Source organism: Poecile atricapillus, chromosome 3 (genome assembly GCF_030490865.1).
Source record: "Poecile atricapillus isolate bPoeAtr1 chromosome 3, bPoeAtr1.hap1, whole genome shotgun sequence".
NCBI classification, from domain to species: domain Eukaryota; kingdom Metazoa; phylum Chordata; class Aves; order Passeriformes; family Paridae; genus Poecile; species Poecile atricapillus.
The window spans coordinates 3,004,115-3,025,745 of NC_081251.1; the positions used below are offsets into that span (position 1 = coordinate 3,004,115).

The 21,631-nt window shown below is 48.7% G+C and overlaps 2 protein-coding genes across 2 annotated transcripts in view; both read left to right on the forward strand.

Annotated features, from left to right (window-relative positions):
- Positions 1 to 2,658, forward strand: part of MSRA (methionine sulfoxide reductase A) — a 231,991-nt gene extending 229,333 nt beyond the window's left edge. Inside the window, exon 6 of the mRNA XM_058836249.1 lies at positions 1,823 to 2,658. Within this exon, the coding sequence (XP_058692232.1) occupies positions 1,823 to 1,987 (165 nt within the window). The 3' untranslated portion in view covers positions 1,988 to 2,658. The remainder of the gene's footprint in view (positions 1 to 1,822) is intronic.
- A 2,028-nt stretch (positions 2,659 to 4,686) lies between these two features.
- Positions 4,687 to 20,824, forward strand: LOC131577063 (serine protease 55-like). Its single transcript, XM_058834406.1, has 5 exons — positions 4,687 to 4,882; positions 5,757 to 5,946; positions 6,783 to 7,123; positions 9,834 to 9,988; positions 20,525 to 20,824. Exons 1-5 carry the CDS (start codon positions 4,687 to 4,689, stop codon positions 20,822 to 20,824), a joined length of 1,182 nt encoding a protein of 393 aa, XP_058690389.1.
- The last annotated feature ends 807 nt before the right edge of the window (positions 20,825 to 21,631 follow it).

The following is a 21,631-nucleotide window of genomic DNA, read 5'->3' on the forward strand; positions in this document are numbered from 1 at the left end:
TGTGTTGACACCTCTTTGTGTTTGGTGCTGTTGAGGTGTTGTGGTACAAACCTTCACATGTTTTATCTTCTTTACTCACACGCCTGACAGGTGAATAACCTGATTCCCTTGGGACAAGGGCTGTCCCAAAGATGGAGAAAAGCTGGCTGGTGATTTTACATGGGGACATAAGGCCAGGTTCCTTTGGAATGCGTCCCAGTTCCTTGTGTTCCCACAAGGAACAATCTCCAAAGCTGTGCTGAGAATTCCAGTGCAGGTTTGTGAACTCAGGGCTCTCCAGACTGGTCAGTCACGGATTTTGTATCCACCTTATCACTTCATTCCTGACTGAAGACTGAACACAGCAGAATGTGTCCTTTAGACAGTGAAGCTGGGACTAAATCAGAGTAATGCTCTCCAAAGCCCAGCAGCTGCTGTCAGGCTGTGGGCAGGGTTTGGCTGTGCTGGGGCAGGATCTGGGAAACCCCAGTGTGGGAGATTTGAAGGCTTTTTGTCCCAGATAATCTCCTGTTGTTTAAATCCAGTATTTCCATTGTGTGCCATCCTTGCCTCTCCCCAGCCATGCAGGAGATGAAGGAGGAAGGGAATGATTTCCTTTCCATGTCCAGGATGAGTAAACCCACAATGCTGGGTTTGAGTGAAAGTACTGGGTTTAACTGGGCTAGGCTTAGGAGGGACTCTCTAACAGGATGGAAAATATTGGAATGAGGACCTCCATCTCCAAAGATCTTCCACAACCAATGTTTTTTGCCATCAAGGCTGCTATCATTCAGTCCATCATGATGAAGGAGGATGGGATTGATGACTGATGGCAGATTCACCATTTTGTGATTCCATGTGATGATTTCCCTTTATTTGTATTTCATATATTTAATAGTATGATGAGGTAACAAATATTTTTATGGGAATCCTAAATGCTGACCCTTCAATCAATTCTATCTACATCCAGTATTTATAACTACTCTTTGCAACAGGACTCTGACATTAATTAAAGCACTTACTAGGTTTTAGCATGGATTTCAGAGCACAAGTTATGTCCCCACTGAGAAGAGAATTGGCTCCAAAATGTTGGTGTTTACCAGTTTTCTTAGGAAAGGACAATGCAGTGGGGAAAATGTCACAGCAATTCATCTTAAAAAGAAATTTCCTCTGTCAGAAACCTCTCAGGAGTTCCAAATTCACTTAGAGGATATCAGAAAGCAATTAAAGTCTAATTTAAAGTCCCCACCCACATTCCATCTTCTCTTCCTGCCAAGTGATTATTGCTCCTGGTCCACATATTGGCAAATCTTTCCAAAATGAGCCATAATTTGCCTTAAAACTTTCTGGTGAAAATGGAACTTTTCTCTTTGAAGAATGAGTTTGCAATTACTCCTTAGAAGAAAAAAAAAAAAAAAAGCCTAAATGCTCTGATTTCCCAAGGATATCCTTGGGGTTGAAATTTCACCCAGAAATTCTTCTTGGGCAAGGACATTGGGGGTGGATTTTGTAGCCAAGGCACCTTCCAGGGAACGTCCCCGGACACAGCAGCTCCCCAGGGTGGATCCAAGTGCGCTCTCCCTTTGTTTTCCACTTTCACTGATGGCTCCACATCACTGCCCAGGTTAATAAAGAGGATAAAAGTGTGGCAGATTAAACAAATGAGCCATTAAAAGGGGATTGTTCACTCCCTCTCTGTGCCCACAATGTCTCCGAGCAGACCACCACGAGGGCAGGGATGAAAATCTTTCAGGGGTGAGCTGGGAACGTGGCTCCTTCAGGGAGGAATCCTGGTGCCATTCACAGCAAACCACTCATGGCTTTCCATGGTCTCTCCTGACAGGTGTTGACGAAGGGAGGCTTCGGCCCCATCACCACGGAGATCCGGGAGGCTCCCGAGTTTTATTACGCCGAGGAATATCACCAGCAGTACCTCAGCAAGAATCCCGGCGGCTACTGCGGCCTGGGCGGGACGGGGGTTTCCTGCCCCATCGGCCTCAGGACATAGCCTGTGCTCGCTCCACCACCTCCTCCTCACTGTAGAGAGCTTGGAAAGAACACCCAGGAGCCCCACTGGATGTTCCCCCAGCATCCATGGATAAAGATTTGGGAATCTGCTGGGAAGGCTTTCTGTAATCATAAGTTTTCTGCTTGTTGACATCAAGAGCCAAAGTAGAGGCAGGAATTGGTGCTGTCACAGCTTCTTGCTCTGTGCAGCTCCTGGGGTTTCCTTGTTGTCTGGAGAGGTGGAAAGAGATCCAAACTTCTGAAAGTTTGCCTCAAAATGCTGTTAAAAGGGTGAATTAGGAGGTGGTTGCACCCGTAGCTGCTTCGCATTTCCAATGCCTTCGGGCTTGTTGATCTTCTTGGGTTAAATAATTTCCTGGTGTTCCCAGAGCTTTGACTTCTGGAGATGTGGTTGGGTTCTTTACCTGTCACAGCCCTGGAATCTGATGTCTTTGGGAATGATGAATTGACCAGATCAGTGATTCTCCTACCACAACTCCGCTTTCATGGCATTTAGTACCACCTGTATTGCCTATTCTCTGAAATTATTTTGGCCAGAAAAAATCAAAATTGTAATGTGATTCTTCTTTTTGACAGTTCCAAGAAGTGAATAAACACAAAAAAGAAATCGGTTTTGTTTCCTGCTCTGCAATAAATGACAGAACAAAAAAAGAACAATGTTCTCTGTGATGTGTTCCAAGTAGATATCTGGGTTGATCAAAAAAAAAAAATCATCAAATATTATAAAATGCTGCAGTTTGCTAATTAAACACCAGGGCTTTTAAATCTGTATCATCAGTCAAGACAGTACCGAGTAGAATTATCCCTAAGATTAATTATTCGTACTTTAATAACTTGGGGAGCCCCCACCAAGAGCAAACTCATGGCAAACGTAACTTGGGGCAGTCTCCAGTGAGTGTGCAGTCAAAACAGAAGGACATCCAGAAAGGGAAAAAAAAATCAAATTTGGGTTTATTCATGGGGTTCTCAGAGTGCAGACTCAAAGCTGCAGAAAAAGGATGCGGGGATGCACGGTTTATCCCATATGAAAATGGGATCCTGTGGGTGCAGAGCTCAAGGAGTGAGCCAGTTTTGAGGGACACAAGTCCACAGCACCTCCTTCTCCATGGCACTGCTCTCCACAGCTTGGTTTGGTGTTTCCTGCTCTCCAACTCAGCTTTAAAGCTCAAAAAGGCCCAAAGCAGCTCCCTGAACATCTCCTGTACCTGTGCAGCAGATCAGATGGTGCTCCAATCTTGGAGAGACTGAAAATGTGCCCCACCAAGTCAGTGTTTGGGATTGTAAATCCAGTGCTGCAGCCCTGCCTGCTCTTTCCAAAGATGGGCAGCAAGTCCATGCCAGAAAAATCAGCTCCCCATCTTCCCTCACTCCTCAGCTGATGCTGAGCTCATCCCAGGCTCAAAATCCAGAGGAAATCTGTCCTCTTGGCAGATTACACCTGGGTCAGGCTTACAGGAGCTGCCTCAGGCAGGATTGCCCCATTGGGCTCTTTCTGGAGATGTCCCAAAATGTGCCCACAGCACATTTGGAGTTTTCCTTTCTGTGGTAATTGATCCTGTCCCTAACCTGTCCTGCCACGGAGTTTTCTCAGTACTCACAGCCAAGTAAACCAGCACTTGTGTCTCATTTCCTTGGCATGAAGTGACAGAGAAGCAAAGAAGAGAGGGAAATAAAGTGTGACCCTCATCCTATGCATTGTCAACCTCAGTGAAATCCAGACTCTGGTGGGATAACTCCTGATGTGCTCCAAAGCAAAGCATTTCAGGTTCTGAGTCATCTGGAGGCTCATAAAATAACTTCTGGTTCTCTTCCATTCCTCTCCCTCCCCTCCTACTCCATGCTGTAGTTATTGTTTTGAAACAAGCTGGAAAATCTTTGGGAAAAGCTCTTATTATAGATATCCTCAATTCTGAGCCTGGCTGAGGTTTTTATTGGGTCCTGTCCTGATGGAAATGATGTGTTGGTCTAAAAATCAGCATGATGGCTCCATTGATACCACAATTGGTCCATACCAAAATATTTTGCTACCCCTCAGAATTATTTACAGACATCTTTGATTTGATTTTGATTTGATAGTTTTGATTGGGCACTCTTTGGAAATTGTCCTGTGACAGAGCTGCTGCTTTCTCCTACAAACACAGAATCCCAGGATGGTTTGGGTGGGAAGGGACCTTAAAGATCCTCCAGTCCCACCCCCTGCCATGGGCAGGGACACCTTCCACTGTCCCAGGCTGCTCCAGGTGCTGTCCAGCCTGGGCTGGAACATTTCCAGGGATGGGGCAACTCTCCTGTTTCAGTACACTCGAGTCAATACCCCAGGCATGTCCTAACTGGAGAGAAAATTACCAGGAAATGAGAAAATTAACATGATGATAGGCTTTGGAGATGAAGTTGAAAGCTGATACAGGAGCAGCTCCTGAGATCTTCAAAGCTGGTTCAGGATCCAGCAAGGAGCACCCAGCTCATGAAATGCACCATTGCCATATCCTGTGAGGCTAGCCCAGGATACAGACAGGAATTTCACTGCTGCCCTGTCCCTGTTAGAGCTGAGGAAGTCACAAACCTTTTGGAAATCCCTGAGCTTTCCCTCAGTGACCCTTTTGCCTTAGGAAGGAGCATTTGAGTGCTGCAGCACCAGGAAGGAGCGGGCGCTGTGATGTCAGCCGGGGTTGTGTTGACATGGAATGCGGGCGGTGTCCTGAGGGATCTGCAGAGGCATCGCTGCTCCGAGAGCTGTGGGAGAGTTCTGGACCAGGATCAACTGAGATGCTGCTCCTTACCCTCTCCTGTTTAGCCTCCCTGACCAGCAGTGTCCAGGCAGGTTTTGTTTCTCAGCATTCTCAGCGCAAAAGAGCTGCAGAATATTCACATGTGGGTAAGTGAAATGGGGCTGGGCTCATTCCTTCTGCTGGGGGAATAAAGGTGTGGCCTGTGCTGCAGCCTGGTGCACCTTCCACTCCCTAAACAAGGGCTTTATCCCACCTGCCCATGGGACGTGGTCAGTGGTCCCTCCCACCCCAAATTCCTGGGCAGAATTTAGGTTTGGGGAGGTGACAGGGATGTCATGGGTTTTGGTATTTCAGATCCAGGGAGGGCATTCTCACCCTTTACTCTGCTGACACCCCACCTGCAGAGCTGCCTCCAGCCCTGGGATCCAACAGCAGAAGGATTTGAAGGATTTGGAGCTGCTGGAGAGAGTCCAGAGGAGGCCATGGAGATGTTCCAAGGGCTGGAGCCCCTCTGCTCTGGAGCCAGGCTGGGAGAGCTGGGGGTGCTCACCTGGAGAAGAGAAGGATCCAGGGAGAGCTCAGAGCCCCTTCCAGGGCCTAAAGGGGCTCCAGGAGAGCTGGAGAGGGACTGGGGACAAGGGATGGAGGGACAGGACACAGGGAATGGCTTCCCACTGCCAGAGGGCAGGGATGGATGGGATATTGGGAAGGAATTCCTGGCTGTGAGGGTGGAGAGGCCCTGGCAGAGGTTTTGCAAAGAAGCTGTGGCTGTCCCTGGATCCCTGGAAATGTCCAAGGCCAGGTTGGATGGGGCTTGGTGCAACCTTGTCTGGTGGAAGCTGGGATTGGAATGGATTTGGAAAAATTATTTTTAAATCCCTTCCAACCCCAACCATTCTGTGATTCTGTGTTTCTCTGATTCCATGGGTATTTCTATTTCAGTGCTCAGGGATGTCCTGCCCCTGCCTTTCAGCAGCACAGGCTGCTGAATGTGCCCAAAATATCCCTTTTTGTACCCAGGGTGTGGCCTCCGACCATCCTACGAGTCCTTCCAGAAGACTGGCAAGAGGATTGGCACAGGGACAGACGTCAGTCCTGGGGAATTCCCGTGGCTCGTGAGCATCCAGAGCCACGGGAAGCACATCTGTGGAGGCACCATCATCAGCGCACTGTGGATTTTAACCGCAGCCCACTGCTTCGCAGACAAGCTGTGAGTGCTGCAGGGGTGGGAGGGCAGCCCAGGCACAGTGGGGGGATGACTTTCCTCCTGGTGGGTGCAGGATGTGCATCTCCACGTGCCACATTGGTGTGGCTGAGCCCTGAAAGCAGGGATTGTCTCCTTTGGGGGAAACAGGCCCGTTTTTGAACACGGGAATGTGCAGAAATCTGCATAACCAGGAGAAGCAGATGGGCAATTCTTTGAGGGATGGCCTGAGAAACCTTGGATAAATGCTCCTAATGCTACTCTGATGGCCCCAAGCATTTCTTGTGCATCTACACCTGTTCCAGTCCCCTGGAAAAGGCGATGTATTCCATTCTAGCTCATTGTACCCCCTGAATCACCTTTGTCTTTGCACAGCAAACACCTTTACCTCATGGAGACTCCGAATTTCAAACACCAAACTCTGGATAAATCAACTCCATGCAGTGTCCAGGGGCAGAGTCCAGCCCTCTGTGAGTCCCCTCCAAAACGTGGCAGGTCCAGCAGCCGAGACTGCTCGGTGACAAATGACCTGAGGCAGCACAGCCTGGAGCAGCTGGCTGGGGACAGCAGGGTCTGAGCAGCCAGCCCAGGGCACAGAGATCCAAAAGATCCAGACCATTCCATCTGTGTGGTAGTGACTGTTATTCATAACCTGGCTGCATTCACGTTCTACCTCTGCACCTCTCTGCCCTGGAAATCATCCTTTCCTAGGAGTGAGGGTGAATTCCTTGGGAATTCCAGCTGAACTGCCTAAGCCACCACCATGCCCTGCTCTGGGGAGGAGGCACCAAGCTTTATAACCCAAATCCCTCATGTTTACCGTGTCCTGTTGTGTTTTTAAGGCCACCAGACCTGACGGTGGCAGCGGGGGGAGTTGACCTCAGCCTCCCTCTGGAGGAGTACAACCCGGACAGCCTGATCCTGCACGAGGAATTCAACAGGAGCAGCCTGCAGAACGACATTGCCCTGATCCTGCTCAGCAACCCCATCGAGTTCAGCAAGGAGAAAATTCCCATCTGCCTGCCCTTCCTGTGTGACAAGGACATGTGGCAGCACTGCTGGGCTGCTGGCTGGGAGAACACAAGCGCAGGTCAGGTGCTGGGGGAGATGCATTTGCTGGTGGAAGATGGGTTTTATCCATTTAAAGTGGATTGCCTCTCCCATGAGGGGTTTTCCAGACAAAGTTCCACTCCTCACCTCCCTGGTTAACACATCCAGACCCCCCTAACCTCTGCACATCCACCAGATTCCCCTTCAGGGCAAGAAACAGTCACCAACAGAACCCCAGGGCAAATTCTGGGACCTATTTTGGTGCCATTTCCAAACTTTGGTCCTCTTTTTGGCACCCAGATTAAGACAAACTCCACCCCGATAGGTAAATTAGCACAGAATTAGCATGGAATTATTCGGGCTGGAGGGAAGCTCATCTTATTCCAACCCCCTGCCAGGGGCAGGGACACCTTCCACTATCCCAGGTCGCTCAGAGCCCCATCCAGCCTGGCCTTGGACACTTGTCACCTTGTGGGATCCTTATGGTAACTTCAGCTTGGGATATTCTATGAATCACCCAGTTAGGCTGGGTCTAAAATAGTCTGGACTAAAGGAAATGAAGGTCTGGGGCCATTTTTGGCTTAACAGCTCCAGGAGCTGGATTGACTTATTTGTTCTGGCCACTCCTTCCTTCATTCATTTAGGACTGCAGATTGCTGTTGCTAATTGATCTCATTTAAGCCCTAATGAAAGCAGTTCCAGAACTGTGACCAAAATTGTGGTCTTCCAGAATTGTGACCCAAAATGTCTGTTCTGAGCAAATGTCACTAAATAGCCAATGAGCTGTTTCATTATTGGAAAGAATTAATCAGGACTGGGAGGGCAGGGGCCTCCTGGAGCTTGAGTTATCCTTCCCAGGATGCAATAAATAAATATCCCGTTAAATCCTTGCTATTCTGCTCCAAAGTGTTGCTGTTTTTCCCATGAAACTCTGAATTCACCTTCTTAGGCTTCATTTTCCTCCCTCAGCAGTAGCACACAACACTCTTGAAGCTGTGAAACTCTCCCATTTCACCAAGGTAACGTGTTCCTAGAACAGAGGGGCTGCTGCAGAGTCCCTCTGCAGGAATTCTCTTGAGCTCCTCTGTGCAAAATCCATGGAGCAGCTCTGGGGATTGGCCTCGTGCTGCTCTGTGGGCTCAGCTGATGTGGGACCTACTTCCAAATACTGACAGCCCTGGTAGCCCCCACCCCCTGCCTGGTTTTTGGAAGAAATCCAGCAGAATCTGGGTGTGGTGAGAGAGGAGTGTGATGGTGTGATATGGGCAAAGCCAAAAGGTACAGGATCAGGGAATGGTTTGGGTTGGAAGGGACATTAAAGCTCATCCCAAACCACCCTCTGCCATGGGCAGGGACACCTCCCACTATCCCAGGCTGCCCCAAGCCTCGTCCAACCTGGCTTTGGACATTTCCAGGGGTCCAGGGACAGCCACAGCTTCTCTGGGCACCCTGTGCCAGGGCCCCACCACCCTCACAGGGAACAATTCCTTCCCAATATCCCATCCATCCCTGCCCTCTGGCAGTGGGAAGCCATTCCCTGTGTCCTGTCCCTCCATCCCTTGTCCCCAGTCCCTCTCCAGCTCTCCTGGAGCCCCTTTAGGCTGGAATAGGCTCTAAAGTCTTCCCAGAGCTTTCTGTTTTCCAGGTGAACACCCCCAGCTCCTGCAGCTTCTCTCCATAAGAGAAGGGCTTCACCTTCCTGGAGATTCCTACACCAAAGCAATTTCATCTTTGGGAACTTCCATCTTAGCTGGAAAAGGGATGTGACCACTTTCCATCTTTTAGATCTTGGCATTGAGTCACAGTTTCCTGAAGGTGCTGGGAGGATTCAGCACAGTGAAATATGAAACAAGGAGTGAGTTTCAAACGATTTGAAGATCTCAGTTTTATCCTTTAGACTCAGGTTCGCTTTAGAGAGAAACGTGGGTGAAATGAGCGGGGTTTCCAAGTAGCCCAGCGCATTTTCTGTCTTTTTGTCACTTACAGCTGTGATTTCTGTATTCCCATCCCAAGGGAAGGATAAAGCAGATATTTCCTTTGTGTGCTGCCATCCCGAGAGCCACTTTGTGAAGATGCAGCTGGTCCCTTGTGTGAGGCGTGGCCCTGCAGCCCTCCCCGGGGAGAACAATGTTTAGATTGGATATTAGGAAAAGAACTCCTCCCTGGAAGAGTTGTTGGGCACTGGCACAGCTGCCCAGGGCAGTGCTGGAGTCCCCACCCCCACAGGAATTTAAATGTGGATGTGGCACTTGGGGACAGGGTCAGAGCTGGCCTCGGCAGTGCTGGGGGAATGGTTGGGCTGGATGCTCTCAGAGGTTGTTCCAATGTAAATTATTCCATGATTCTGTATTTTCAAAATTAAAATTCTGGGGAAAGCTCAGTGGACCTTGATCTGCAGGGGCTTGAACAGGATCCCATGAAAAGCCCCTCAGACTGAGTTCTGAGGTCATCACCAAGACCACCAGCAGGAAAATCCATCCCTTTGGGGGTTTCCCAGCAGTCTGGCATCCCTGCAAGTGTCCAAGGCCAGGCTGGACAGGGCTTGGAGCACCCTGGGATAGTGGAAGGTGTCCCTGCCCATGGCAGGGGGTGGCACTGGATGATCTTTAAGGTCTCTTTCCACCCAAACCATTCTGGGATTCCGTGATAAACTCAGGAGCACAAACTCATCCTTGCCAACACTTGTGGATCCCCTGTACAACCCCACAACCCCAGAACCCGATGGTTCTGCCCAGAGACCCCATTGCCCTGCAATGCTTTAGAAATCCAGCTGAGATTCTTCCCAAGGGAACTCTCCATCTGCTCTGCAGCTCTGTTGATCCTTCTCTTTTCATTTGCTGCAGCATCCCATGTGCTGCAGAAAACACAGATGAAGCTGATCAGCAGGGAGAAATGCCTGCAGCAGATCCCACACCTCGTGGAGACCATGATGTGTGCTGAGACAGAGCAAGGAGGAGGAGGAGGAGGAGGAGGAGGAGGAGGAGGAGGAGGCTGCCAGGTAAAGGGACCAGCATTCCTGGTCTGCTCCACAGCCTTAAAGGAGATAGGAATGGCTGTCCAGGAGGTTCAAGGCAGAAGAATTGGGAGGGAAGTTTAGTCTGGGGGTGTTTAATTTAAATATTAGAAACATTTCTCAGGTGAGGTCTTGGCTCTGACCCAGATCTACTTGGTTGGTCTGTGGGTGCCAAAACGAGTCACGTCTTGTGGCAGTGTGTTGGTGACACAGAACGAGGCACTTTTCAAGCTGAATCACAGTTTGAGCAGTATTTGATGTCAGGGAGCTGACACAAACAACCAAATTAGGAAAAACTCAGAACTTGTGCCCTCACAACACATTCCTACCCCAGGATTGCTGTCCTGGTGTCAAACAAAGCCTGGAAGTCAAAAATCACTTTGTCATTCATAGCATCCAGCTTTGAAACCCTCTCCTGAGACACTGAAAGGACTGGGCTCTCCTGCAGCCTCTGGCTCCAGATTTCCCTCCTCCACTGGGAAATGGTTTTCCAGGAATCACAGAGTGGTCTGGGTTAGACAGAGTCTTAAACCTCATCCAGTTCCAACCCCCTGCCATGGGCAGGGACATCTCCACTATCCCAGGTTGCTCCAAGACCCATCCAGCTGTATTTGATACATGTCCTTGGGTTTGGAGGGGTCTGGGTGGGGAGACACATGGATGGGCAGCTCCATCCTGTAGCAATTACTCATTGAAGGAACTAAACCAGCACCCAGGATGGAGAGAGATGCTCTGACCTTTGGGCAAAGGCAGGGGGCACCAGGACCATGGGATCCTGAGGGAAAGCTTGCATTGCAAAATGATTTTTTGTTTAGCTAGAGTTCCATCTGCCTCTGAAACCATCCAAGGAGTGACTTTCACCTCCATTAAATTAAATCAAAAAAATCTTGAAAAGAAACCTGCCACAGGATAACATTAACATGATTAAAGGATGCACTGCCCAGCCCAGCCTAGCCTGAAGTTCTGTGGGTGAATGATGCTGGTGAAATAGCAGGAGCACTTGTTCCCAGCAAAATGAATCTCCTGGACTCAGAAAGCTGATGAAGAAGCTATTTTGATCCACAGTAATGTCAGAGTTGTCTGAGGAATGAAGTAGGAATGTGAGATTTCCAAGCAGCAGAAGCACACATCCTTTGTATGGGTGATAAAACTCAGAATACAGCATCTCTCTGATTTTAGTGGGATCTTTACACCAGGCAGGAATACTTTGTAAACTGGAATAAAAGGGAACAGGACAAAAACAGAGCTGAGGATAAAAGTTCTACTTTTCAGGGATGAAACAAGGATTTCAGGACTTGCTACCAGATTTTGCTGATTTGCTGGAGGGGAAGTGTTTTGCTGCTGGATGGTTTCCTGGATTTCTGAGAAGTGCTGATTAAAGCCAGGGGGACACATCTTGGCCTCACTGGGCTGGGTCAGAAACCTGGTGGCTTGTCCATGGGAGGCTGCCTGCTCATGGCCTGGGACAGGACAGGGACCACTGGGCAGAATCCCAGAATCATTCAGGTTGGAAAAGCCCTCCAAGATCACTGAGTCCCACCTGTGCCCAAACCCCACCTTGTCCCCAGCCCAGAGCTCTGAGTGACACATCCAGGCCTTCCTGGGACACCTCCAGGGATGAGGACTCCAAACATCCCTGGGCAGCCCCTTCCAATGCCTGACAGCCCTTGCAGAGAAGAAAATTTTTCCAATATCCAATCTAAAACTCCCCTGGCAAGCTTGGGGCTGTTTTCCCTTGTCCCTGTTCCTTGAGAGCAGAGCCTGACCCCCCCCGGCTGTCCCCTCCTGTCAGGGAGTTGTGCAGAGCCAGAAGGGCCCCCTGAGCCTCCTTTTCTCCAGGCTGAGCCCCTTTCCCAGCTCCCTCAGCCTCTCCTGGTGCTCCAGCCCCTTCCCCAGCTCCATTCCCTGCCCTGGACACGCTCCAGCCCCTCAATGTCCCTGTTGGAGTGAGGGGCCCAGAATTGGACAATCCACTGTGGACAGTGCAGCCCCTCAAGCTACCATTGCCTGTAAGGATGACAGGGTTTGTGTCAGGTGAGAGTGAGGCCAGGTTTCATGCCCTGGGCATGGTGTTGGTCTGTTCCATCCAGCTGTCTCCTGGGGGACTTCCAGGCTCCAGCTCTTGCATGGATCAGGAGCCACCCACGAGTCACTGTGGAGAGGCCAGGAAGGATTAGAAGTTCAGGCAAGGCAGAGATTCCTGGTCAGGGAACAAGCCCTGGAGATGATGAGTTTGCTGTAGCCTGAGGAACCCTGGACACAGAGGAGATAAAAGCCTGATATTAACTTTTCCTGGGATTTGCTGAGGACCAGGATACGTGCTTTCATGTCCAGAGCAGGTGTAAGGCAGGAAAGTTGCTGGACTCAAGGTTGAAAGTTCACATGATCCACATCTGGATCCAAATCTGTGAGCTGTGATGGAGGGAACAACTTTTCACATAGGGAGACAGTGACAGGACAAAGGAGAATGGTTTTAAACCAGAAGAAGAGATGGGATATTGGGAAGGAATCGTTCCCTGTGAAGGTGGGGAGGCCCCAGCACAGGTGAAGCTGTGGCTGCCCCTCGGTCCCTGCAAGTGTCCAAGGCCAGGCTGGACAGGGTTTGGAGCTACCTGGGATTGTGGAAGAAATTCCTCCTGATGTCCAATGTGAACCTCCCCTGGTGCAGCTTGAATAGAAAAACCATGAATAAAAAGGCTCAGACATTTCACCAGCTGCCTTCATACCAGACCAGCCTAATTTGTGGATAACTGACCATGTTCCTTTAATAACTCAAGGAGATTGAATAGCAGAGCTCCCAAGTATTTGTACTTTAAAAAAATTATCCATTGCCTTAAAAAGAAAAATCTATTTTATCCCAATTCTCTGTCAGTTCTGCAGACAAATATATGGATTGGCTGGGAATTAACACTACCAGGAGCTGTAATTGACTTATAGTTCTATTTAGTCATAAACATTAACATTAATGGATGTTCAGGGGGTACAAGTGCTAAGGAACAGACACTGGAGATGGCCTATGTATTATTTTTTTGTGTGCTACATTTCTTCCATGACCCCATGAACCACAATTGATGTCTCATTCCTTGCTTTCTTAAGCATCTTTTGTTAGGCTCTGATGCAATGGTAACTTGAACAATAATTAGAGTATAAGGGGCTCACAAAGCAAATGTCTCCTTCAGTGCCTTCCCTGCCCAGGCAAAATTCAGTAAATGGCCCAATTATCGTCCAGAGGGGCTGTGGGGGGAGCTCTGATGTGGTGATTAGGACAAAGTGTGTTCAGCTGGAGTCACAGGTCACCTACAGTTCAGCAGCACATGAAGGGGGGCCGGGCCCTGCTCTGATTCCAGGGGAAGGAATCGTTGTGTGACCCCCAAGAGCAGTGGGGTGGTTCCAGCTCAGGTGAGTCCTGGGCTGCAGGTATCCACCCCCTCTTACAGCCTGCAGCAGGGGGGATTTGGCAGTAAATCACACAATGGTTGGGGGTTAAAGGGACCTTAAAGCTCATCTGGTTCCAACCTTCCACCATCCCAAGTTGCTCCAAGCCCAATCCAACCTGCCCTTGGACACTTCCAGGGATCCAGGAGAGTCACAGCTTCTCTGGGCACCCTGTGCCAGGGCCTCACCACCCTCACAGGGAACAATTCCTTCCCAATAGTCCATCCATCCCTGCTTTCTTTCAGGTTAAAGCCATTCCCCCTTGCCCCATCTCTGAAAATGCCCTTTACAGGCTCTGGGATGCTCAGGGCTCTCACCCCACAGAACTGGAACAAAAGCAGCAGTTTCTGTGCAAGCCTGGATGGGCTTTTCCAGCCATTTCACAGATGTCTTTTCTACAACCATCAGCATCCACAGAACCAACTTTACACCAACAGGGAGAAAAAGAAGCCCTGGTGATGGGAGTCACTGAGATTGTTTTAAGCATCTGTGTTAAAATGACATCAAGCCCTGTATGTGTGTTTATTGCTCCCCATGAAACGAAATCCAGCTGGAGGGCTTTAGCTCACAGCGGGGCACTTGGGTCTGAGGCAAGACAGTTGCCTACATTTAATTCTCTATTAGATATCCCGGGATATCTCCTGGAATCCCACTGCTCCCACCTCAAACCGTGCCCCAGTGACTGCAGTGGGAGCCTCACACTTCCACTGGAAAAGCTCTGGCATCCTTTCACATGGTCTTGCATCCTTTTTTCTGGTCCAAACGTGGCCCCAGAACTGCCAAGAAAGACTCATTAAATAGAATTTTTTAAAGGAAAGAAGTCTGCAAATGAAAACTGTGGTTTTTATAGGTAATTGTCATGGATTCAAGGAGAAGAGCACAAACCAGGATAGTGTGGTCAGTCCCTGAAGCTGCTCAAAATACCTGAACAGAGGTGGTGAAATGAGGGTCTGGCTGCAGTCTGTAGGGATGGGGAGCATCCACAGGATCTCTGAGGTCCTTCTGCCTGTCAGCCAGATGTTCCCTGGGGCTAGGAGTCAAAGTTATCCACATTTCAGTCCAAAAGTTACTGCAAACCACGTAAAAGTACTTTATTATTGTATTTTACCTTAATAGTAGATTCACAGGATCAATGAGGTTGGAAAAGCCCTCTGAGATCATTGAGTCCAACCATTCCCCCAGCACTGCCAAGGCCACCACGAAACCACATCCCCAGGTGCCACATCCACCTGTTTTCTGAACATTTTCAGGGTCGGTGACTCCACCACTGCCCTGGGCAGCAGTGCCAGGGCTGGACACCTCTTTCATTGAAGACTTTTTCCCTAATATTCAGTGACCACAACCTCCTGTGGTGCAATTTGAGGCTGTTTCCTCTTTTCCTACTGAACAGAGTGATCCACTCCCCATCCTTGTCATGGATTTCCCATCACTGAGCTATTGCTACCACCATGAGGTGTTTCTTCTCCCCAGGGAACAGATGGCTTTAAGCAGGAAGGCGTTCTGGGAAGCCCCAGAATGAAGCAGTGGAGAGGTGTTTCTGCATTTGCAGTCCCTTCAATTTTCTTCTTTTCCAATCCTTTGATGTGTAGCTCACAAGAATCAGAACACTTTTCCCGTGGCCCATGAGTTTTTGGGGCTTTCATCACTTTATCATTTTATGGTGTGGGCAGACAAGTGAGCACATTCAATCTCTGATGGCTTTGTTCTTTAATCTGTGAAAAATTAAGACCCTGAGATGGTGATGAGGATGATGTTTGGTGTCTGTTCTGCTTTCCTCCTCTGGGTCATAGATTTTGCTCCCTCAAACTGAAGCTGTTTGGGAGTCCAGCATGGTTTTGTGTCCTGGTGCAGCTCTGGATCCAGCTGAACACAAAATCCCAGCTTGCCCTGGGAGTGGGAAATGGCTGTGATGATTCAGAGGAGCCACTTCTCATTCAGTGACAGCTTTGAGGGGAAGCTGTGACTCAGAGGCACATCCAAATTCTTTAAAGGAGTTGCCAACCCTGTAGAAGAGGGTGGTTCAAGCATCTAACATGTTCTGAGACTCCCAAAACCTTTGCAAGGAGATTCCTCACCGAGAGTTCATGGAGAAAGGGGGCTGTCATGAAGTAGAAAGGATTTGAGCTGAGAAAGAACTTTCAGGAAGAGGGAATTTTGATGTGCCAGGAGGGCAAAATGCCAAGATGACCAAGTTGGCCAATGCCACAGCGTTATTCAAAGTGGTCAAAGTGAAAGGTGGCTGTGCAGAGGTGCAGCAGGTCCCATTATTCTGAGTGACTGGGGGTTAAAACAGCAGCTGCAGCTCATTATTGATAAAGAAAAAGTAATGGATATACGGGGAAGCCATTCTGGCTGCACACTGACCATAATAGGCTCTAATTTAGCTATTACCATGTCAGAAGGGCTGTGGGTAGTCCTTCAAAAACATCAGCTTGAGGCTCTGGGGAGGTCAAAAGGGCAATGAGAGCATTAAGAATTATTAGGACAGGAATAAGTGGCAAAGCAAATGTGTTGTGCCAGGGCACTACTCCTGGGAGCCTCCCTGCCTAATTCCCATCCATTCCATCCAAGAAAGGAGTGGTAATTTTAGAAAAGGAGGGAAGTGGAGCAGGAAGGATGAACAGGGACGTGGAAGAGCTCCTGGCAGCACAGAGAATAGCAGAGAAAGACTCTGAGGCTTGTAGGAGAGGTGTCTGATGGGGATGTGACACATTTCCGACCTCATGGGCAGCATGGAGAGGAGTCAAGAGCTGTCCTCGTGTCACTGCTGCTCCAAGCACATGAAGGAGGCGTGTCAGATGGCCTTAACAGGCAGCAGATCTAAAACAAAGAAAAGGAAGTGTTTTCTCTTCCATTAGGTAATTAAACTATGGGAGTCGCTGACCAGGATGTTGTGGGTATTTATCCTAAGGGATAAATGGATTCAAAAAGCAATTAGGCAATTTCCTGGATGAAGATCTCTCTGAGGCCATTAGCCACTGGGATGTAAATACAACTCTGTAAATACTTGCCCTGTTCCTCGTTCTCCTCCCCTGAGCACTTGCTGCAGATGACAGAGACAGGAGTCTGGGCCACAGGGCTTTGGCCAGAGCCATCTGCACTGCCTGTGCCACTGCAGTCACTCATGCCCCTGCTGACATCACAGTGGGTGATTTCGGGTCATCTTCTCCCATTTTCCAGCTGGGAGATGGAGGGACAGAGGAGCTGAAGCTTCTCCAAGGGCTAGTGTGAGAGGAGTGTGATGTATAATGCCCTGTATTACCTGGTGCATTTCTGATATCTGCACATCCATGTGGCCACAACCCCTTTCCTCCCGCTTCAAAGGCAGCTGGAAACAGCTGGGCAAGTGATGTTTGCCAAAGCCTTTGCCTCCAGCAGCCAGGGCAGCTCTGATGGGCACTGTTGCTATTCCCAGTGCTGCTATTCCCGTGCTGATTGTCTCCAATTTGCACAGAGCTCACCAACATGAAAATGAAACCAGCAATGACTTGCAGGGATTGTGCATCCACCTAATGAGGATCAGATGAGTTGTTCTCCCACCCCCAGAGCTTCTCCCACCTCGGAAGATTTATGTGGCTGAACGTGTTTGTTCTGATCAATGACTGTGCTGCAGACACGAATACAAATGTAAAAGAGAGATTACACTTTTGATCCAAAGCCCGCTAAAGGCAGCAGAAAGGCTCCTGATGCTCACAAAAAAAAAATAAAAAAGGTTTTGGACGCAGTGAAAAAGATGAAATTTTTGGTCAGCTTCAGTGAACAAAGCACCTTGTTAGGCAGTGGCAGATTTTATACAACCCACAGCTATTTATCAGTGAATGTATCATTGCTTTCACCTCTCCTAATGGGAGGATTAACATGTTTCAGGCAGGAATTCAGCACCAGATCTGATTTGTTGCGCTTGCTTTTCGCTCATCTTCGAGATGACAAGAAACATGAAACAGAAGCAAAGCTGCTATTTTTAGTTTGGTTTTTCCAATCCAGAAACTTGGCACTTAGAGGGAAAAGCAGGAGAAGGTGTCTGGTGTGTGTTGCTGACCAGGAGCGTTTCCGCACCAAGATGCGGGAGTCTGAAAAAAACAGCGTTTAATAATTCTTCAATCCTCAGAGTCATTAACCTGAGCGTTCATTAAATTAGCGTTACTGGAAGCATCACAGAGCTGAGATAATTGTCCCAGCACTCAAAAACTCGCTCCTCCCACTCCCTCTCCTACACAAGGATGGAAAACCTTGGGCCGGTGTTCCTGAAGGCTTAAGGTGGATACAGGGATATTCAGAAATGCCCGAGGACTGGGTTTATTTTCTCCATCTTTAGTCCTGTGAAAACCTGATTCATCCGGGCTGCTGCTGTAATTACGTGAGGTTATCACACGGGGAGGATGGTTTGGCCCATTTTGTGATACAATCCTCATGTGAAGGTGCTGAAGTTTAGAGAAATGGCACGTGAGAAGTGGTACCCAGGAAGCAGAGGAGCTCAACCCGCGTGGAAAGAGATCAGGATTTGGGTCCCAGGCCTTGTGGATTTGGGAAATTGTAAGGATTTGGGAATTTCCTAGGGAAATGGATTTGCAGCTGCTGCCTGGGCTGTTTGTTCAGAGCATCCCTGAGCTCCCTCTCTGCCCAAGTTTTAAATCACCCATCCCGCAAACATCCCGGGCCGGGAACCGAATGGACGTGGTTGAAGAGGAGAAGATCAGACCTGATCTGAGAGGGAAGCTGCGTGAGGCAGAGTTTAAACAAGAATGAATCTCTGGCTCTGCCGCCGCCCGGTGCCAATCGCATCCCTGCCCTGCCGCGGCTCCCGGTGCGACAATTCCCCGGCACAGTCACAAGGCACCAGGAATTCACCTGTAAAGGAACATCCTTTCCAAGTGTGAACAGCCTCCGAATTGGAGGCTGAAACCCATCTCTTTTTTTTTCTGAAAATCTCTATTTTATTTTATTTTATTTTATTTTATTTTATTTTATTATTTTATTTTATTTTATTTTATTTTATTTTATTTTATTTTATTTTATTTTATTTTATTTTATTTTATTTTATTTTATTTTATTTTATTTTATTTTATTTTATTTTATTTTTTATTTTATATTTTATTTTATTTTATTTTTTCCTTTTTCCTGCTGGGAAGAGCTGGAGCGGAGCATCCCGAGCTCCCACTCTCCAGACCGAGCTCCTTATCCCCGTGTGGGAGGCTCCCAGCGCCTTCCCCTCGCCAGGATAATGCATTCCTGCCCCGAGGGGATCCGCAGTGAAATCCCCGGTAATCGAATCGCTCGGGGATGCTCATTCATCCCAACAGGATGCCCGCAACGCGGGGCTCCAAGGTCACCTCTCTGGTTTTCATGGGAATTCTTGGCTGAAATAAGGTCAGGAAACCCCTTTAGATGCTGGTTCTGAAGAGGGTCCAGCAGCACTGCTTGAGATGCAAGGACGTGGCCACAATAACAACAAACACTGTTGATTTTATGTTTGGACTCAACAATCTGAAAGGTCTTTTCCAGGCTAAATGAGTTTGTAAATCTCTGGTCTAAGTCAGTCCCTTCCAGCTCAGGATATTCTGTGACTCTACAAACATTACCTCTGCATTTATCTTCATTTTTACCTCCTGAATGAATACTGAACTGGAAAAAAAAAATGAAAAAAAAAGAAAAGAAAAATATAAGAATATTAATGACCAGAACCCTCCAGCTATTGGAGTGGGAATTCAGCCATAAACTTCAGCGAGTGCTGATGAGCTGCACAGGGAACTTCAGCCCCTTCCTTGCTCGTTAATTAATGTGTGTTAGCTCAGGGTAGCTGCTGGCAGAAGGGGTTTCATCCATTAATGACAAAGATGTTTCCCAAAGTGGTGTGCAAACAGGGAAGGACAACATTTCCCAGTAAAGTTTGCTGTCTTGGGAAATGGATTTGTATTGAACTTGTTTACCACAAGTGCTGGTTAGAAAAGGTGGAAAAAAAAGACTCAAACACACAGTGCAAGGAAATTTATTTATTTATAGCAGGGGCTGCACAGCGCTGAAGATGTCCTGAAAACCAGACAGGTTTGGCTTGGAAGAATCTTAAAAATCTTCTAGTGCCTTCCACTATCCCAGGCTGCTCCAAACCTTATCCAGCCCACCTTGGACACTTCAGGGATCCAGGGGCAGCCACAGCTTCTCTGGACACCCTGTGCCAGCGCCTCCCCACCCTCCCAGGGAACAATTCCTTCCCAATATCCCATCCATCCCTGCCCTCTGGCAGTGGGAAGCCATTCCCTGTGTCCTGTCCCTCCATCCCTTGTCCCCAGTCCCTCTCCAGCTCTCCTGGAGCCCCTTTAGGCCCTGCAAGGGGCTCTGAGCTCCCAGCTCTCACACAGCTTTTCCTCAGAAAAGTGCTTCACCTGCCTTGGGTGGATTTTGTGCTGCTTTCTCTTCTCCCTGGGCTCATGTCCAGAGATTTCAGAGCTGGGTGTGCTCTTGGTGTTCCAGCTACAGCAGCCAACAGGAGAATATTCCACTTTTTGAGGTGGCTGCAACCTGCATTTAAGGCCTTGCCCACACTGGGTGAGCAGTGCTTGTCCTCGCAGCAGCAGGAAAGTTTTCAGGGGAAGTGACTGTGGCTTCAAGAAGGATTTGTCAGGATTATTGTTCATCTGCTGCCCAGTTTCTGGGTGCCAGCCCCCAGAATTCGCAGTGGCAGGTACCCAGCACCTCCACGCAGCAGCTTTGCCGAGGAGACAAGGACTGAGTGAGCAGTCACAGCAAATGTCCCTTTTCTCTCTGGGATGTTGTCTCTTGCTGACAGGTTTCAGGTATCCTCCTGGGGCCACAGGAGCGTGTGGAAAAGGCTGGGAATGACAGGGCAGTGCACTGAGCCAGAGCCTGGGACTGATCTCCTCCTCCTGCCTTCTGTATCTATTTATCCTGCAGGATCTCAGAGCTGAGCTGCGAAATTTCGACTCCAAATTCCCTTTTTCCCCCCCCCCCCCTCCCCAAATCCTCACAAACCTGAGGCAGAGATTGATTTTCCCACTCAGGCTGTGTGAGGCAGCTCCCCTGAGGCACCTGAGGTTGGATCCAGCTGTAACATCCCTCCTTCTGCCACAGGTGGACAGCGGGGGACCTCTGGTTTGCAGCTACTGGGACACCATGAAGTGGTTCCAGGTCGGCATCATCAGTGGAGGAAAGCCAAACAACAGGATTTTAACACCTGTTTACAGCTACCAGGACTGGATTGAGAAGGAAACAGCCATAAGGGGAAAACCTTTCTTCACTGAGGGTGTGGACAGCGGAGCACATCTCAGGGTTGCTCGTTCCAGGGCTGGAACACGGGTGTTTCTGCAGTATTGTCTCCTTTTATTTATCTTTTTAATAGCAATTCTCTCTACACTGAGGGAAGATTTTTGAAAATAAAAGTCACAACTGCCACTTCATTCTTTTTTCTGAGGCCACCCTGCCCCATGTCACTGATGTGGACACAGGCACCAACAGGAGATGTGACAATGAGACAGGGAGTGAGGCAGAGGGTGGAGAAATGAAATGAAGGAGGCAGAATTTGGCCAAGGTGGGCCATAATCCTCTGGAAAACACAGATTTTCCACACTGCTTGGTCACACTGGACTCAGTTGTTTGCTAAGCTCAGATGCCAAGTGAAGATGTGGCATCTGAAAGTGCTGATCCCCTTGGAAAGTTGAAACCCAGAGGAAGAGATTCACTTTATCATTAGTTGTTGTAAGATAGCTCTGGGCTTTTGTATCTTACAGATATTTATTAGCTGCCCTAATTTATTTTACTCTAATTTTAACTAATTTTTTTTTTTACTAAGAGCACCCACAGAGAGCTCAGCCCCTGCTCAGGTGCTGTGAAACTTCGGGGACAGAACCACTGAGGCACTGGAAGAGGTTTCCCAGAGAAGCTGTGGCTGCCCCTGGATCCCTGGAAGTGTCCAAGGCCAGGCTGGACAGGGCTTGGAGCAATCTGGGATAGTGGGAGGTGTCCCTGCCCATGGCACGGGATGGGACTGGAGGAGATTTAAGGTTCATTCCAACCCAAAACAAAAGGATTTTGTGGTGAGAGAAGTGTTTTGGGGGCTATCCAGAAAATGCTGCCGACAAAAACCCCTCAGTCTTAAAAATAATCAAAATTAATCCCTTGCAAGTCGATGGTAAAGCAAAAGGAAAGAGATTTTTTCTGCTCTGTTTGAGGTGGTTTTTT